The sequence below is a fragment of the Lissotriton vulgaris genome, chromosome 7 (genome assembly GCF_964263255.1).
Source record: "Lissotriton vulgaris chromosome 7, aLisVul1.2, whole genome shotgun sequence".
NCBI classification, from domain to species: domain Eukaryota; kingdom Metazoa; phylum Chordata; class Amphibia; order Caudata; family Salamandridae; genus Lissotriton; species Lissotriton vulgaris.
This window is the reverse complement of record NC_141695.1, coordinates 1,714,075,837-1,714,092,910: the sequence shown is the minus strand read 5'-3', so window position 1 is coordinate 1,714,092,910 and position 17,074 is coordinate 1,714,075,837. Positions and strand designations below refer to the sequence as shown.

At 40.2% G+C, this 17,074-nt stretch overlaps 1 protein-coding gene across 1 annotated transcript in view; it reads left to right on the top strand.

The window, feature by feature from the left end:
* LOC147706377 (cadherin-like protein 26) overlaps positions 1-17,074 on the top strand; it is a 290,718-nt gene that overhangs the window by 252,770 nt on the left and 20,874 nt on the right. Inside the window, exons 11-15 of the mRNA XM_086932875.1 lie at positions 2,970-3,191; positions 4,802-4,929; positions 9,073-9,141; positions 9,866-9,934; positions 12,616-12,681. Of these exons, the coding sequence (XP_086789001.1) occupies positions 2,970-3,191; positions 4,802-4,929; positions 9,073-9,141; positions 9,866-9,934; positions 12,616-12,681 (554 nt within the window). The remainder of the gene's footprint in view (positions 1-2,969; positions 3,192-4,801; positions 4,930-9,072; positions 9,142-9,865; positions 9,935-12,615; positions 12,682-17,074) is intronic.

Sequence of the window (17,074 nt, the reverse complement as noted above, 5' to 3'; positions counted from 1 at the left end):
GTAGCACTGAGATATACATTCACTCACCAATACACCCATGCACACAGTCAACAACCCATACAGTTGTTTCCACATGCAGTTTTGAACCCATACATCTAGTGAATCAACTGTTGACACATCTATGCACAGAGTCACACACCTCCCAGCCACCCCCACACACACACTCACTCTCCCATACAAATACTTGGGCAACCAATCAATAACCCATATAGTTACTCATATAGCTACTGGTCAACACATGCAGCAGTTTACAGAACAACAGATATAATGATGCACAAATTAAGACAGTTTAGTCACTAACCCATGCACTCAGTGAGACACATTTAATCGCTCTCTCATACAGTCAGTCATGCACCTACTAAATCCTTCATCCAGACACTTATACATCCACTCATTCTTCAATATGTAAGACATATTTTAACTTTACAGAAACATACAGTCACTGGATAATGTCATCAGTGATGTCATCAGTGATGTCACTGACCATGTCATGAATGATGTAATATGTGACATCATCAGCAGTGGATTGCGGGTGCGCGATATATAGTTAGTGCAACTAACTATATATGCGAATTTCAATGGTTTTGTGCGAGTAAAATAAGGTTTTGTAAATGCTAATCCCTAACTATATATGGTCTATAACCTATGGTTTTTTCAGTGAATTTTTAAGGTTTTGTAAATGCCAATTCCTAACTATATATGGTCTATAACCTATGGTTTTTTCAGTGAATTTCAATGTTTTTTTAATAGCATTTGCCAAACCCTGACCTCATAATAGTGCACTGTGGAGGAAATGATTTGGGCACTTTGACTGGGGTAGGTCTGGAAATGCTCTTTAAGGACACCTTTGACCAATTAAACCTAGCGAAAAATTAAAAATCTTTTTTTTTTATTCCAACATATATGAGCCTCCTCAGCCACCCTCAGAAAACCTAGGGGGTCAGGATACATCTCCCGTGCCCCCTTATACCCATTTCCCACATTGTTTTTCCTCCATCTTGTGATTAAATTCCACCGAAACACAAAATGGCGAACTCCCGTTACGCTACCGGTGAGCGACCCGGTTCGCGTACCGGGAAGCGCTTCTACCGCGAAAAATCGAATTTTTTTTTTTTGCCCCACGGGACCCTTTAATAACCACAACATCATTCCTAGGGGGTCAAGAGGGGTCTACCTTGCCCCCTTTCATTAAATTCCCCCTTCGTTTTTCTCCTCCTCTTGTCTCTCAATCCTACCGAAAGACAAGATGGCGGCCGGTCCGGACTGTTTAGAATGTTGACAGACACCGGAGAGCCAATCAGCTTCACTTCGCGAAGTTCCGTTACGCGTCAGGTACGCGAACCGGGGCGCTAACCGGAGCGCTGTCACAGATATATCTGTTTTTTAAAACGTTAATTTCTCAAAATCCACTTGAGCACATATATTGAGACATAGCAAAGGCACGTCGGGCAAACCATATCTACAATTTTGCCAAGTTTTGTGTAAATCCATTCAGCCGTTCGAGCTAAAAGTGAGTCCAACCGCCCTATGGAAAACTCAATGTTAAAAACACGTTTTGGAACCCCCCTTTTTTCTCGGCTCCCACTTCACGAAACCCCCCCAATCTTTCAGGGGATGCTCAGAAAACAAATGTGCCATTTTCCTGAAAATTTCAGCCAATTCCGTCCACAAACGCCAAAGTTATTCCACATAGAATTTTCAAAAATCCCATAGGAAAAAAATCCTAACTATATATACCTACTGGCGACCACCAGTAGGTTATATATATATATATATATATATATATATATATATATATATAGATAGATAGATAGATAGATAGATAGATAGATAGATAGATAGATAGATAGATATATATGTAACTGACTTGCAAAATGACGCCCATCCAAAACGGGTCGGGACGCTAACACTCAATATCACCACAGTTTCCCCTCATGCTGGTTAGTATGAGAAGACTGAGCCACTTCGAAATTAGAGATTCACGAAGATGAAGGTTTAATGGCACAAAAATGACATGTTTTGACCTCTCTTGTGGTCTTGGTCACATGGAAAGATTCAAAGTTCAGGAACCCATATATCGTCATGCATGACGCAGCGTGCGACATAGACATAGTGAAAAGACTGTACGGGTTTGAAGTTGCAAACTAATTAACAAATTATAAAAGTAAATCTGGACAATTCATTCATTGCCAGTAAACTTTGTATGTTTGATACATTAAGTTATTTATTAATTACATGGTTTTACTCTAATCAACAGATTAATCGACATGTATTAAAACTTGAGCATAGACCATCAATGTACATATTGCAAACTAAAAGCTATTTATGCAAAATTGAGATTCACCAAATAGTGATATTGTATACAGTGGGACTCCTGTCATATTCATATTACTTTTGGATATGTACATATCCGTTTATACTATGACTGCACTTTTCTGATATCTTCTGTTGTATGTTATTTATTCTGTATACAGCTTGTTGCATTGTTACTGATTGATTATCACACACTTCTGTTTGGGTGCGAGGGGGGTATCCTCTATGATATTAGGTGTATGGATTCTATTGGTAGATTTTTGAGGATAGTACAATGACATTTCAGACCGATCCTTAGGTTTTTATCACTGGACTGTGCTTCGATACAAATTCTTAGTTGAGCTTCTCTTTTTCACCTCATGCTGTGATGCACTTTGACAATGAATTATGTTATATTTCGTGTTTTATTTATGTACAAATTTTTAAGGTTTTTAACTGAAATAAAGTACTTTTGAATGAATGAATGACTGGTTGATTGGGCCACCCAGAGAATGCCTGCTCATCTATCACATGCCGTAAGACCCTTGTTAAACTGCTATACATACTGGGTTCTCACAGTTGTATGAAATAGTGTGAAGGGATAATTTCAGAGCAATGCATGCCTTCCATTGGACAGTTCTTGGGATTATAACTAAAGCATTTTATCTGCCCCGCAGATGGTTCAGCTGAACTCCGAATTCTGAAAAATTTGCCCAAGGGAAATCACACGGTAGGCCTAAACATTTACGACCGACAAGGACATTCAGCGACACAGAATCTTGTTATCCGAATATGCTCCTGCCCGGATGGTCGCGTATGTGAGAAGATGGAACCTGCAGCTCACTTCCTGGGTGGTGGCAGCATTGCTGTAATGCTAGCTGCTCTGATGCTCTTTTTATGTAAGTGGTGATTGAGATGTGTAAGTTCTTCCTATTTAACACTTGGCATAGCATAGCTCATTCTAGTTGAGGGCTTGATTTATTAAACATCAGTATAGCAGCATAGCTAAATCAGTGTTCCTCAAAGTATGATGTCCACCTGACAAGTTTGATATTGATTGTATCTGCATCATATTGAGGATTAGATCATGAATTTATATGGGGAGTTACACACATTTTGCAGTATTCCATTCATGCTGTGATTCTGTTTATTACAACTTTTGGGCTAAGCCCTGCTATTTAGGGTAAAGCAAACAAAATAACATCCATCTATATCCCAAGCTTGTCTTTGGATAAGACCCCATCCGGAGTTAACAACATAAAAAGTTTAGTCTAGTGCAGTGGGTTTTCTACTTCAAAAGCACATTTGTTGTGGAGCTGATAATATCTGGTAATGTATAAAAGGATATTACCATTACATTATTATTTAATAGTATACACCTTTTAAAATGAATATACTTCAAATAATTTTTCCGTGATGGCCATGTGTGATGTTTTAAACTATATTTACTAATACTCATCACAGCTGCTTATTAATAGCAAGAGAATAGGCAAACTATCTGTTTAATAAATCTAACAAGAACTAACAAAACAATTCTTTTTTTTAAATATCAGAGTGGTTGCAAAGAGGTCCTTACTGCCCAGAGACAGCAACATATAGGTAGTAATTGTTACTCCTACCTGCCATTGAATGATGCTCATGTTCAAAGAGCATAATTATTCATTGTTTAGCACTTTTATCAAACAATGTTGGAGTGAGGGTGAGATATCCCTGAAATATCACAGTCTAAGGGGCGATACCTGGACTTAGCATAAAAGAAGCCCTACCTGGTAATCATATAAAGAGTGCTAAAATGCTGAGCCAGAATATTAAGGCAACTAAGTACTGTTTATAAAGAAAAAAATAACTAGTTCATTTACACATCTTGAAAAAGAGATTTGAATGATAACTAATGAGATGACCAGAATTATTGTGCATGAATTTTACAGAAACAGGACAGGACATTTTGAGATTTAAGTCAATCATTAAGTTAAATAACCTATATTCAAATCTAAAGAGGAACAAAAATAATAATTAACACCAATATACATGAAAAAAAGTGTATGGAACTCAGTTAAAACCCTCAAATCATTGTTGAAAAAGATAGCTATAAATTGCCCCCCCCCCCCCGAAATGTCAGCGTATCCCAGAGATAATGTAAAGGTTGTTAATGTTTTTTTTTCGGTCAATAACTTTCTGCAATATTTGATAGGTTGTGTATGCACAACCCAAATATTGATATGTTTATACATGGTGTTACTACATAGATAATGTATGACACCCACTAATTTGAAACGTTGAATCTACAGTAGAAAAACTTGATTAACCTTAAATGTGCCATACATTAGCATTTAGTAGCTAGGGATTCTGTTAGCTGGCTAAATTCATGAAAGATCGATTGCTTCATTCACAATACCTCATTCCGCTCCATGAAATTTTATCAGGAAAGCGCCTCTTGGCGCACGAGAATGCAGTGGTTGGACAGGTCATCATCTTCTCATATATCTGGCCCTCTTCTCTCCCACTGTAGTGGCCTTCCTTCTTCTGACATGCCTTCTCTGTGGCTCCTCCCAGAAGAGTGGTGGATTGCCACCTTTCGATGATGGGAACCAGACGTTAATCAAATACAATGAGGAAGGTGGCAGCTCCTTGACACAGGTACCGGGGTGTGCAAGTGATGGGTCAGTGATTGTATCAGGGACTAGGTTTGACAAAGTGGTGATAATAGCCCAGCTTTCAGCTGCTTTCAGATTTTGACTCCTAGGTGCAGTTATTTTTTTTACACTGACTTGTTTTGAACAAGTGAGGTCTCTTCATTGTAATGTGAGAATGAAATACTTGGTCTCATTCCACTAAGTTGTATTTTGTGACTTGCTGTAATTCTAGTCTCATGATCAATCTTGCACTTCACATTTGAGTTGAAGACAAAGCTATGACCGGGGAATGGAATATGGGGAAACACTAATTGGTATTTAAATAATAGTTTGCATGAACAGACGGTGGGAAACATCCTTTACAACAAAACTTTTACAACGCACTACTATTACGACGCAACTTTTACAATGCAAGTCATTACAACGAATTGCGCTGGAGGGCGCTCTAGGATAGGGAATAGTTTAATTACTATCCAACACCTTCCCTACTATTCACGGGGACTGGAGTTGGAATAGTAAATTAAACTATTCACTATCCAGCGCCCCCCAACGCAAGTCGTTGTAACGACTTGCGTTGTAAAAGTTGCGTTGTAATGGCATGCGTTGTAAAAGCATGCGTTGAAACGTCATACAACTGCAGACGGTATATGCTTGTTAAATGTCTACCTTAGAAACCCTAACACAAGGCATTAATGAATATGTCAGTCGTATCAACTGTCTGCTACTGTCTGCATATACCGTAAATTACCATCCCGAAACACTGGAACCTTATCCTCCATCACAAATATCTAGTCATAAGGTACCCTTGCAGTGCTGAATGGTGCCCATCTACACCATGAGAGCTCGTGAAAGAAGTTTTGAAATTCTGTTAAGACAACGATGGATGATACGCCTGTATTCAAAATCACTGAGCAGCAACATGGCAAGCAAGAACTTTGCTGTCTCTGGGTCTTCACTTTTAGAAAAGGCCCTGTAAAGTCAGTTCTTTTCCAATATTGATTTGCTGAATATTGCAACAAGGAGACTCGTCAATTATTTTGTGCATGAATACATAAAACCCTTTTTTGTCTTTGCTTATAAAAAGAGTGGCACACTTAATTCCCTGCATATTTGAATAAAAAGGCAGGGAATAACTCAACTTCAACAGCCATATAAAAGCAATGATATGGGAAATGTTGATATTGTTTTAACTCAAGCATTTTTGGTGATTTATTTTAAATGTTATTATAAAATGTCTAAAAACGCACTACGAAGAGAACCAATTAGGTCTAGTATTATGCAATATCTTTTTCGTAACTCATTTTGGACAGTGGCTAATATCTAGGAGCCTACTTAGGAAAGTATTGTGAGTACATGGAGAAGTACTCCTGTGGTACTCACAAATCCTATTTGCAAATATCCAGATTGGGATCTCTACCCTTGCCTATGATATCTTTTATATGTGAAGTTCTCTACCACAGGTGTAGAAATTTCCATACAGGAAGATATATATTTTTAAAGTACATTTGTGAAGAACAAGGGTGAGTGGTTGGAAAACCCAAATGCTTGGGGTTAAGGAGAATTTACGGACAATTGTGGATGTCACATGCAAATTCTAAAACACTCAGAAAAGAGTAAGATAATTGCTGTTCACAAAAATTACACCTAAATCTACAATACCTCTGACAAAATAGGCTCAAAATTACATCAGCCAAACTTTTGAGTTGTCAAGCACACCACATGATCAAAATATCTGGTGCAGTAACAAACTGTCATAGAAATCAACGGAGGCAAGGAATAACACCACCACCACATGGGGAAAAATAAATGGAACAAATGTAATTTCTTAAATGTATTATTATCATTATTCTGAATGAACATTTGGAAAATAAAAACAACATTAAACTTAGTCATAAATAATATAAAATAAGGCTTCAAACACATGCAACCCACCTGCCACTGTAAACGGGGAGGGCATGAGAAGTGGGGATGCCACCAATCCCATCAACTTGTGAATCTCACTACAGCATCACCTAATCACACAGAGCGTGCTCAGATAAGGAAGCAACACAGACATAATAGGTTTCACCATGATGGTGAATACCTTTCCTGCCTTCCCCTTCATTCCGAAGAACAATTATTTTATGAAGAGAGAGGGATTTAGAGGCAGTGGATCAGCATCTTTGGCATGTCCAGGGAAGCAGTTGTTGTTCGGTACCACTTCTCATCTGATGTGATTGTAATCTAGAAGCAGGAGCTCAGACCCCTTACACCACACTCCAGGCCCCACCACAGATGTTGAAATTAAGCCTGCACTCCAGTCTGATCACTGGATCTTTCCAGAGGCTCATTGGAGACACCGTAGCCATCTCAAAGGCAAGTTCATCATGATGCTTGAGACAGGTATTGAGATATGCCACCAGCTGAGTGCAGCGGCTCATCGCCCGCCGCAGTGGGAACGGCTCCTTCTCAGCTGTTGCTAAGAAGCTACTTGGTATGAGTATTGTATGCCAGAAAGGTAGAGTGCATCTGGAATTTTTTTGCTGTTTAATTTCTTGAATGGGTAGAGGGTTACAGGCTGTATGCGGGGGACATATGTGTGATGTCTGCTTATCTGTGAAGGGTGGTTGAAGGACATAGAGGAATTAATTGTTATAAGAAATTGTTGTGAGAGAAGAGTGTTGGGTTATTACCTGGCCTTTATGCATGGAGTTCCCTGAAGTAAGCAGGCCATGTAGCAAGGCAGGCTGTATGGGAAAGCAGACAGGCTTCTTGAAAGAGGTGAGGTGGAGATGGATTCCAGGTTCAGGTCCTGGAATAGAATTTGACACCTGTTTCCTGCAGAACTTCTCCTTTAGACTCCTTCTAATTGTATTTTTCTTGGGTTTCTTCATGGTGCATGCCTTCACCATTTAGGTTCGTGAAATGTGTGTAATTTGCTTTCACCTAACTATGCAAAAGAGTGGCAAAATTAAGAGAAATTTTATAAAATGAAAATCTGTTATTTCAATTTATAATTTAGCGCAAAATAAGTCTCTTCATCAATTTTGAGGTGAGAAAGCATTCACACTAAGAAAATAACTGGAAAACAACAGCTGCTTTTTACTGCGAATGACACTTAATTACGCGAAGCAGCACAATTGTGGGAATTTCACATAACAAGCATTAAGCAAAGTTTCTTAATCTAATTATGCTAATTATGCCAGCGTAATTTACATTTTACTAAGAGCTGATTCACCCCCAATGCATTGAGTCTGTCAACTTCTGCCACAGGACTGCCTTCTCTCCCTCACTGAGAGTCTGTGGAGGCAGACTGTGTAGTTTTTTGTAATGAGCAACCCCGAAGGGAACACCAGGTATGTCTCCTCTTCCATGAAGCTCCTCTTCCTTCTGAGTGGGGATGGTTGCATCTTTGAATTTGCAATTGGCGGTAAATGGTCTAAAGGGAAGAAGGTAGTATCTATGATGTGAGCTTTATTTAAGTGATTGCATGGTGCAGGGAATGTGACATTTGTGTGTAAGGTGTTTCCCTAGTCCCGTGCATTTGAAAATCTTTACCACAGTGGCAGAGATTTGCGATCTCAGCCGTCAGGGCGGAGAACCTCCCCAACAGCCATATGACTGAAATCCATCAAGTTACCAGTTATACTTTTACTGTCCTATTTTTTTCTGTAAGAGTCTTCATCCTCCCATATGAATTGTTGGGAACTCAAAAATCCTAATACAAGGCAGAGACTTGCGACAAGGATTGGCCAATGCCTACTGGGAGGAGATCTCGGCATAGGCAGAAATTTACATGCATGCAGAATTCTGCATGTGGACTTTCCTTTGTTAACTGAGCTCCTAGTTTACAGTTGTGATCAAACATGGGTTATAGAACCACTGCTGCCCTTCACTGGAATGTTTAGCTTGCTGTTTTAGCTGAAGTGACTATGTATTCCATCTGTTGAACAGGGATGCTCTTCTAAATTGCACTTTGCATTGGTGGGTTAGATGGTAAAATGTAATATAATGCTAATATTCATAAAGATGTTTAGTGTGGTCAGTTCCTGTTGGGATGTTTGCTTGATCTCTATAATCCTATTCTTGATTTTACTGAATAACCCTATTATGGTTGATCAATATTGTCAATCTGTAATTTTGGAATTATACATTTTCTTTGATTCAGGCAAGCCCAAGTGTGCTTTCTTCTGCAGCCAAAGTGGGAAATGGTCCAGATATATATATCAAAAATCGGGTATGTTACTTTGTCGCTATGTGTTACTTGTTATCAATGTAATAAAATTCAACCTGGGCAACTCCCTTTCCTTTGACTGAGGAGTAGTGTTCCGTTCTCTGGTTTTTTATATTTGTATGTGACATTGAGGCATCACCTTGTGCCAGGTTGCCTCACCCTTGGCTTGCCAAACATCTGGCACACCCTCCAGGAAGGGTCCATGAAGCGCTAGGTCCCTCCTGAAGGGACATCTTTGTTCCATTTCCCTAAACAAGTGGCAGGGCCTCGATCCGGCAGGACTTTCCCACAGATCTCTCCTTCCAGCTTCCACCATTCTCCAGTCTAATCTGGAAAGTTTCAGTTCACTCGAATGTATACTGTTTAGAAACTCCCATGCATTTAGGCATCATCTCACGAGGCATACCCTTCCTTATTATCCCTTACTCACTATTACAGATTGTTTAGCCTTCCTAATAGACTTATCCAGATAGTTGCCTACTCCCAAGAACATTGTATCTGCTGTGAACTATCTATGCCATCCTATAGGGGAGACAACCCTCTTTATATTTGACACACACACATGCATGGTCCCAAACACTTGTCTCTCCTTGAGTAATTACATTGAAAACTTGCCTTGTTCTTTGCTGTACTTTTCTACTTGGGACTTCCATCCCATGGTCAGTGTATATAGTCTCTTGTGCTGCTTGAAAGACTCTAAGCCGCGTCACTCTTTTTTGTATTGAAGAATGCTGTTGGAACCTCTGCCATGTCTGGTATAAAGGGTCCAGAGAAGACGGAGATGTGGGCGGCTCAGGTAGGTTTCCTGTAGATCGTGAGATATTCGATAACATGTTTGTACAGCGGCACACTTCTTGGAGGGTGGAAAGAGGCTGTTGTAATGCTCCTTTTCTTGTGGCGTTTGATTTTCTACTTTCTCCTGTACATTTTATTCTGATCTTATATTCAGGACATATTCACAGTCTCCAAAAATACATCTAGAACCTTATTTTTTGTTCCAAAAGATAATTCAGTAACTTAACACCTTGGCTGCTAGGTGTTTTCCCCCCCTGTGCTGGAACTCATTTATTCCCATTGTTCATGACGAGCTGAGCTCGTCATCAGCATCGAAAGGGTTAAAATGCGCAATACTTTAGTGTTGTGGTAAGAGCAATATAAGAGGGGATAGACAGCCAGAGAGTCAAACAGGCAATCAAATAGATTTTGTTATTATGACTCTTGTTATGAGCAGATTGTTTGACGTGATTGACAGAGGCAGTGCCTTGGGAATGAACATAGAAGAAGTAGGCGATAAAAAAGATGGAAACATCAAAGATTTCTAAATAAGTGTTGTACAGGAGTGCAGCTTTCGATGGTGCAGGTGCACCAGGCCACAGAGGCCTACTGAACCCTGGTTATTGCAGAATTTCACTACCAAGACAGCAGTCAAAGAGGCCACTGGTCTTAAAGGCATAGCAGCCATGTCTAGCCTTGAATCCACAGAGGTGTCCAGGTTGCAGAGAGTAGTGGAGGACGAGACCTTCAAGAAAAGGTTTTAGAGATGAGAAAAAACAAGGTACCACCACTCTCACCACTCTGAAAAGAACACTCTGTCCAGATAGTGTGGGACCATTAAGGGGTCAGTGAGAGACATGCAGAATCCTTAATGGCCTAAACCTCATCTCCCAGTATTACAATCCGAATCTGTTGCGGCAATTTCAAGCATACTCAGATTACTCTGAGGGCAGGCGGAGTACCTGCTCAGAATACTTGAATTGCCATATTTACCTTGAACATAAAGAATCATTGTAAGGGTATGTCACCACTGATACGTGAGATGCCAGCTTTGCCCTGGGCCAAACTGGAAACCTATGGAGCGCTGGCAAAAAGTACCTCATACGAGCCCCGTAATGTGAAGGTGAGCAAAGGGAAACTTGACCTTTCTTGGGTGGGTTTATTCAACTAAACTCTGAGAGCATGGAGAATGGTTTTAGTCTGCTCCATAGGAGGGCGCTGGATTGCAAAGCTGGCTCGTCCGCACCAAGCCACTCACTCTACTAAGGCTGTCCACAGCCAGAAGCTGCTGCTGAAGGCAAGAGGGGCTGCAGTGTGGTTGTGATGCCCACTGGCATTGCCTCCTCTGCACAGAGGGCTAGTTGAAATTTGTCACACCTGATCAAATCTGACCCCACCTGGTGTTGGGATTTATCAAGTGTAATACATTTATTATATTCTGATTTTTGGTCAATACCAAGAGCATTGCAGTGTTTACCACACCAAAATCTGCATTTGCCAGGAAAAATTGGCCTTTCCCCTCTTAACTTCTGTTAGGTTTGACATGCAGAAAATTAACAGATGGTGTGAAGGTTTTTGCACCCATTAATTACCAGGTGAGATAAACATCCCACCAATTACAATTGTGAACCCTGTGCTTTGCAGATGGATTTCAGTTTTATGGACCATGTGCAATCAATCCCTAAGTCTGCTTCTCCTCCGCATGTGCAGACATGCTGGGTAGAAGCAACTAAGCTGCATCATTTAACCACAACTAACATGCTAAATTGTGCAGCAGGATGTGTGCATCCTTGTTGGCTCCTCGTCACCACAACAACTAATGTTGCTGCATTTTACGAGTATATTGGAATAGAATAGATATGCAGCAAAGGCTTCACTGCAAACACTGAAAAAAAGAAGACGTCAACTCATGGACTTGGGGTAAGGTAGGACTGTGAAAGAAAATAGACCCCGGTACCAAAATAAAAGTGGCCCCTATTAGTGAATCAAGTGGCTAAAAAATTTCCCACATTTGCAAATAGGGCAGTTTTGAACTTGGAAAGACAGGTTGTATAGATATTTTGAAAGGTATGGGAAACATGTTATGGTCCAATGTGCAGTTCACCACGGGGTTCAGAAGCCATCTGTTCTCACCCTCTTCCATCATTTCAACTCTCCTCTTCTCTCACTAATGTTTTCTTATCATGGTTACTGCTCATGTCATATTGTATTTGTTTAACATGTCTTATTATTAGCCACCAGTATGATGATTATGGACTTTTGATAAGACTCTATTGTCTTCAGATGTCGATCTTCCTCTATCCGCCCTGTGCTTAATGTGCATCGGGGGTTGCAGGTGGTGGGCTCCAGCACTCATTTGTGAGGCTCTGGGCTTAATAAGACAGATTTGATGGGAAATAAAGGGAGAAAACAGGATAAAAACGAACAACTAAAATGGAGATAAAGAGAGGAAGTGTAAGCTTGTATAAGAAAGGAGCAAGTGGTGGAATCAAGACTAGGCAGCCTTGGTATACAGCAGCCCCTGCATTCATTAGTGCCACCAGTGGGCCAGAAATACCAAGGAGTCTCTTTACTAATTTAATTATAAATTAAACACTTTTACATATTGACATACTGCTATGTATATAACTTCCCTGCCTGTGTGTCTATACTTGTACATTTGTAAACATTCTTGAATATAAAGTGTTATCTTGTGTTTTTAAGGCTGCTGTTGGAATGTCAACACTTGGGACATCACGTCAATCAAAGTCAGATAAATGGACAGCAAGGGTACGTATTGCATTGCTTCTGTCATCATCAGGATATTCTTTGGGGATTTGCAACCTAGAAGGCACTGTCAAACAGAACAAGGAACCATCAGCATGCAGAGTTCCCACAACGTTTAGCAATGGATAGCATGTATGTGCCCATAAGAAAATCTTTGGGCAGAATTGGCTTAGGGCTATAAGCCAATGCCATTATACAAGAATGAACTGGTAGGTGTGCCTACACGTGATTTGCTTAAATACTTAGGGCCAGATGTAGGTAATCCATATTTACCTGTTCTTAAATACCCAATTTTACCGATTCGGTATTTAAGAATAGGTAAATGGGATGTAGATAAATGTTCGGTAAACATTACCGAATCAGTAAGATTCGGTATTTACTGAATCGGTATTTAACGATTTGGTAATAAACATTCATTTCTAAGGGCCTGGAGACCCATAGGAATGAATGGCAATTGCCGAATAGGTAAATACCGATTCGGTAAAATGGGGGAAACATTCAAGGGTGCCAGGGTGTCACTTTGACCTTCTGTTGCACCCCTGAATCGTGCTTGTGTCCAGATATGGCACACATATATGCCCTAAGGGCATGTATGTCTGCCACATGGTCAGAAAAAGATTCCCCTTCGGGTGAACTTTTTAAGCTAACCTAAATCTGGAAACACACATTCACAATCAGTACAAATATCACAACTTCGGAGCAGCAAATGATGTAATCGATACAGTCATACAAAAAATGTACATTTTATTTTGATATATTAAAAACAGGGTGAAAGAGGTGTCTGCCACATGGCACAGTTGAAAATGCACAGATATGCATTTTCAAAGGTATTCCTTATTTACCACCAACTTATAGTTGGTGGTAAATAACGAATCCTAAAATGGGAAAAGCACTAATTTGAGTGCTCCCTACATTGCAAATTCAGTAATTTACCAATTCGGTATTTTAAGGAATTGGTAATTTACCGATTCCTTAAAATACCGAATCGGTAAATTACCGAATTTGCAATTTAGGTTAGAGTGGGCTAAAGAACGGTGATGGATCAAACCCAGATCTTTTGACTGGGTGTGAGTGTTTGATTGATTCAGATACTCCGTCCATCACCACCCCCTTTTGCACCGCAATTTAGGCCACCTACAATTCAAATGCCCAATACCGGGCGGTAACGGCCGAAATTTGGTCATTTCGGCCATTACCGACCAGTATTGGGCCACCTACATCTGGCCCTTAATGTTTAAATGATGTTTGCTCTTTACTTAATGCAAGTTCTTATGTCTTATTTGCAGATTAATTTCTTTATGTATATTTTACACTGTTCATGCATAAATGATTTATATACAATTTTGGTTTTCTAATAAAATATGAAAACTTCAAATTATATCAGTAAATGTCAAAAAATATATCAAAACACACGGGTGTATGACAAAAGACACATTTTATCGTAACCAATGATAATAAAGGTTACTAAATCATTAAACATATAATGAAATAGGAAGGTGTGGAAAAATACAGATGTTTTTGTACTTCACAGTAAAACAAATTTGTACACTTTTTTCAGATTAGATTAAGGCAGATCAACTGGTTAATAAGAAGAATACAGCCTATGGTAACATTGTACAGAAAATAAGTGCAATTGTCGATGTTTTGGTCTTTAAGTTGTCGTCTGTAAGACCATCTTCAGGACTATGCAAGATAAAAATGGTTCATCCTCTAAAATCAGTGTGAAAATCACTGTCACTGTAGCGTCCAAAAATATAGTAAGTCAACAGATATTCTATGTAGAGGAGCAAATCCTAATTTCAAGTTATAACGGAACTCCAGAGAATTTGTAGATGACTCAAGGAAAATTGGTTATGCCTCTCTTTTTGAGAGACGGTACGTCTGATATAGCCTCTGTTCAATATATGAGAAGAATTATATATACGCCTGAGATTCGTTGAAGCAAATCGCAGTTCGAATCTCATTTATATGGATGTTTGCAGTGGCAAATAAAACGTGCTGAAAGTGAATCTGAAGTCTGTCGTGGCAGAATCACATCAGGTAACATGCTCGCTCATAGTCTCTCAAAACAGAGCCCTAACCATTTTATTAGGATTCGCGCCTCCACATAGAATATCTGTTCACTTACTATATTTTTGCACACTAGTCCTGAAGATGGTCTTACAAAATTAAGTATTTAAGCAAATCCCTTGTAGGTACACCTACCAGTTCATACTATATTGCCCAAGCCGTCAAGGGTTGGTTGGGTTTCCCATTGTAATGAATAATTATACAAGATTGTCTCTGTCCACCAGCCTACAAATGTTTTTCAACTATCCTGTATGTCTATTAAAACCTTGAACTATTTGAGAGGAAGGTCCCCTGTATAAACATTTCCATCCTCTAAGATCAGCTTTAAGTGGCCCTGTCTTGAGAGATTGAGTAATATTGCACACTCTCAATGATGAATTTGCAGCATATCTAGTTCGTGCATATAGTGATTTATACACAATCTCAGAGTGTGTCAATATTCGAAAAAATCGAATCTTTGGGCTATTGATGCCTTAACAGCCAAGCCAGTCTATTTCACTAGATTACTTATAATCACTGGTAAAGTTCTTTCCTTGTAGACCACACCACCACCCTAGACCCTAATTGCACCCTAATGCAGACCACAATTTTACTCTTGACTACTACAGACCACAGCTTTACCCTGGTGACACCCCTCCTCTTTAGACCACACTTGCATCCTAGGCTACTCCTTCTCCCGGGTCCACATATATTCTGACTTGACTACATCATTGTGAGAAAGTCATGCTTTTTTCCCTGATCACACCCATTTTTGACAGATACTGGTGGTAACTGACTCTGTGCCTTAGGCCCTGCTAACCAGGCCCAGGTCCATTGCTCTGTGTAAAAGGTATATGGTAATTAGGTGTCATCACAATTGGAATGACAACCTACCTGTAAGCTCCTAGGGCCAGATGTAGGTAAATTTTATTTTCCGACCTCTTAAATACCGAGTCATACCGACTCGGTATTTCAGAGGTCGGAAAATAAAAGTACCGATATGTAGGTAAATGCAGATGTGCAATTACCGAATCGGAAACAGTCGGTATTTTTCGATGCGGGAAATACCGACCAGTTAATGCCCATTCATTCCTATGGGCTTTGAAGCCCATAGGATTGATTGGGCATTTACCGGTCGGTATTTACCACATCGGAAAATACCGACTGTCACAAAGGTGCAGGGGGTGTCACTTTGACACCCTCTGGCACCCCCAAAAGAGGCTCGGGTGCCATGTGGCAGGCATACCTGCCCTAAGGGCAGGTCTGCCTGTCATATGGCATAGGTGTGCATGCACACATGTGCATGCACACCAGAAACGGTATTTTACCATCAAGTAGTATTTGATGGTAAAATACCGATTTTGTACTGCTTGTGGGACTCAGAAGAGTCCCACCTACATACCAATTTACCGGAATCCGTAATGATACCGACTCGGTATTTTACATACTCGGTAAATTTACTTATCGGTAAATTTACTGAGTCTGTAAAATACAGGGACCTACATGTCAAATTGCTCTTACCGGTCGGTAACGGCCGAATTCGGCCGTTACCACCTGGTAAACGCCTACCTACATCTGGCCCCTAGTATTTGATAGCTCATGTAGGTTTAGAGGCCCAGTAGATTTAATTCACTTAAAAGTGCACTGCTGCGTTGCTGCTCCCATTCTAAAAGCCAGCCCTGCTTTGCAAGCTGTTTTTAAAATAAGACTATGTCTAACTTTGACTTTGAAATTAAAGGTACTAAGCTACCTTATTTTTACATATAAGTCACACCTAACGTCTACCATAAGGCCCCCCCCCCCCCCCCGGGTAGGGTGCATTGTTAAAATAAGCAGGGACATTTTAAAAGATTTTTGATATGCCCTGGTGAGGGAAAACTACCAGTTTCATTTTCCCATTGTGTTACATTAGCTCCATAGGCTAACATGGGAATACTTTAATAAAGTATAATTATTGACAGGAATGAGCTAAAATAAAATTAAAAGACTTAACCCCTTCCGTGCGGGGCTGTTTCCCCCGCTGTGCTGGGGGGGCGGGGCGCGTACAGCGCCCCGGTGCTCATGACGAGGTCAGCTCGTCATGAGCTATGGCGCTCCGGTGCTCATGACGAGCTGAGCTCGTCATGGCCACACCCGTTTCAATGGAATGCTCAGCACAGCAGGGGAATCAGCCCATTTTATTGCACGATATATATATGCCAAACATTTACATGACTTGGCTCCTGCATGGACTCTTAAAGTTAAATCAGACCCATGTTTTTGTACTTGTATAGCACAATGCTACCCGCAGTGGGTTTCCCGGCACTTGTATGAATACCACAAGGGAACCCTTCCTGGCTTTCCCTGT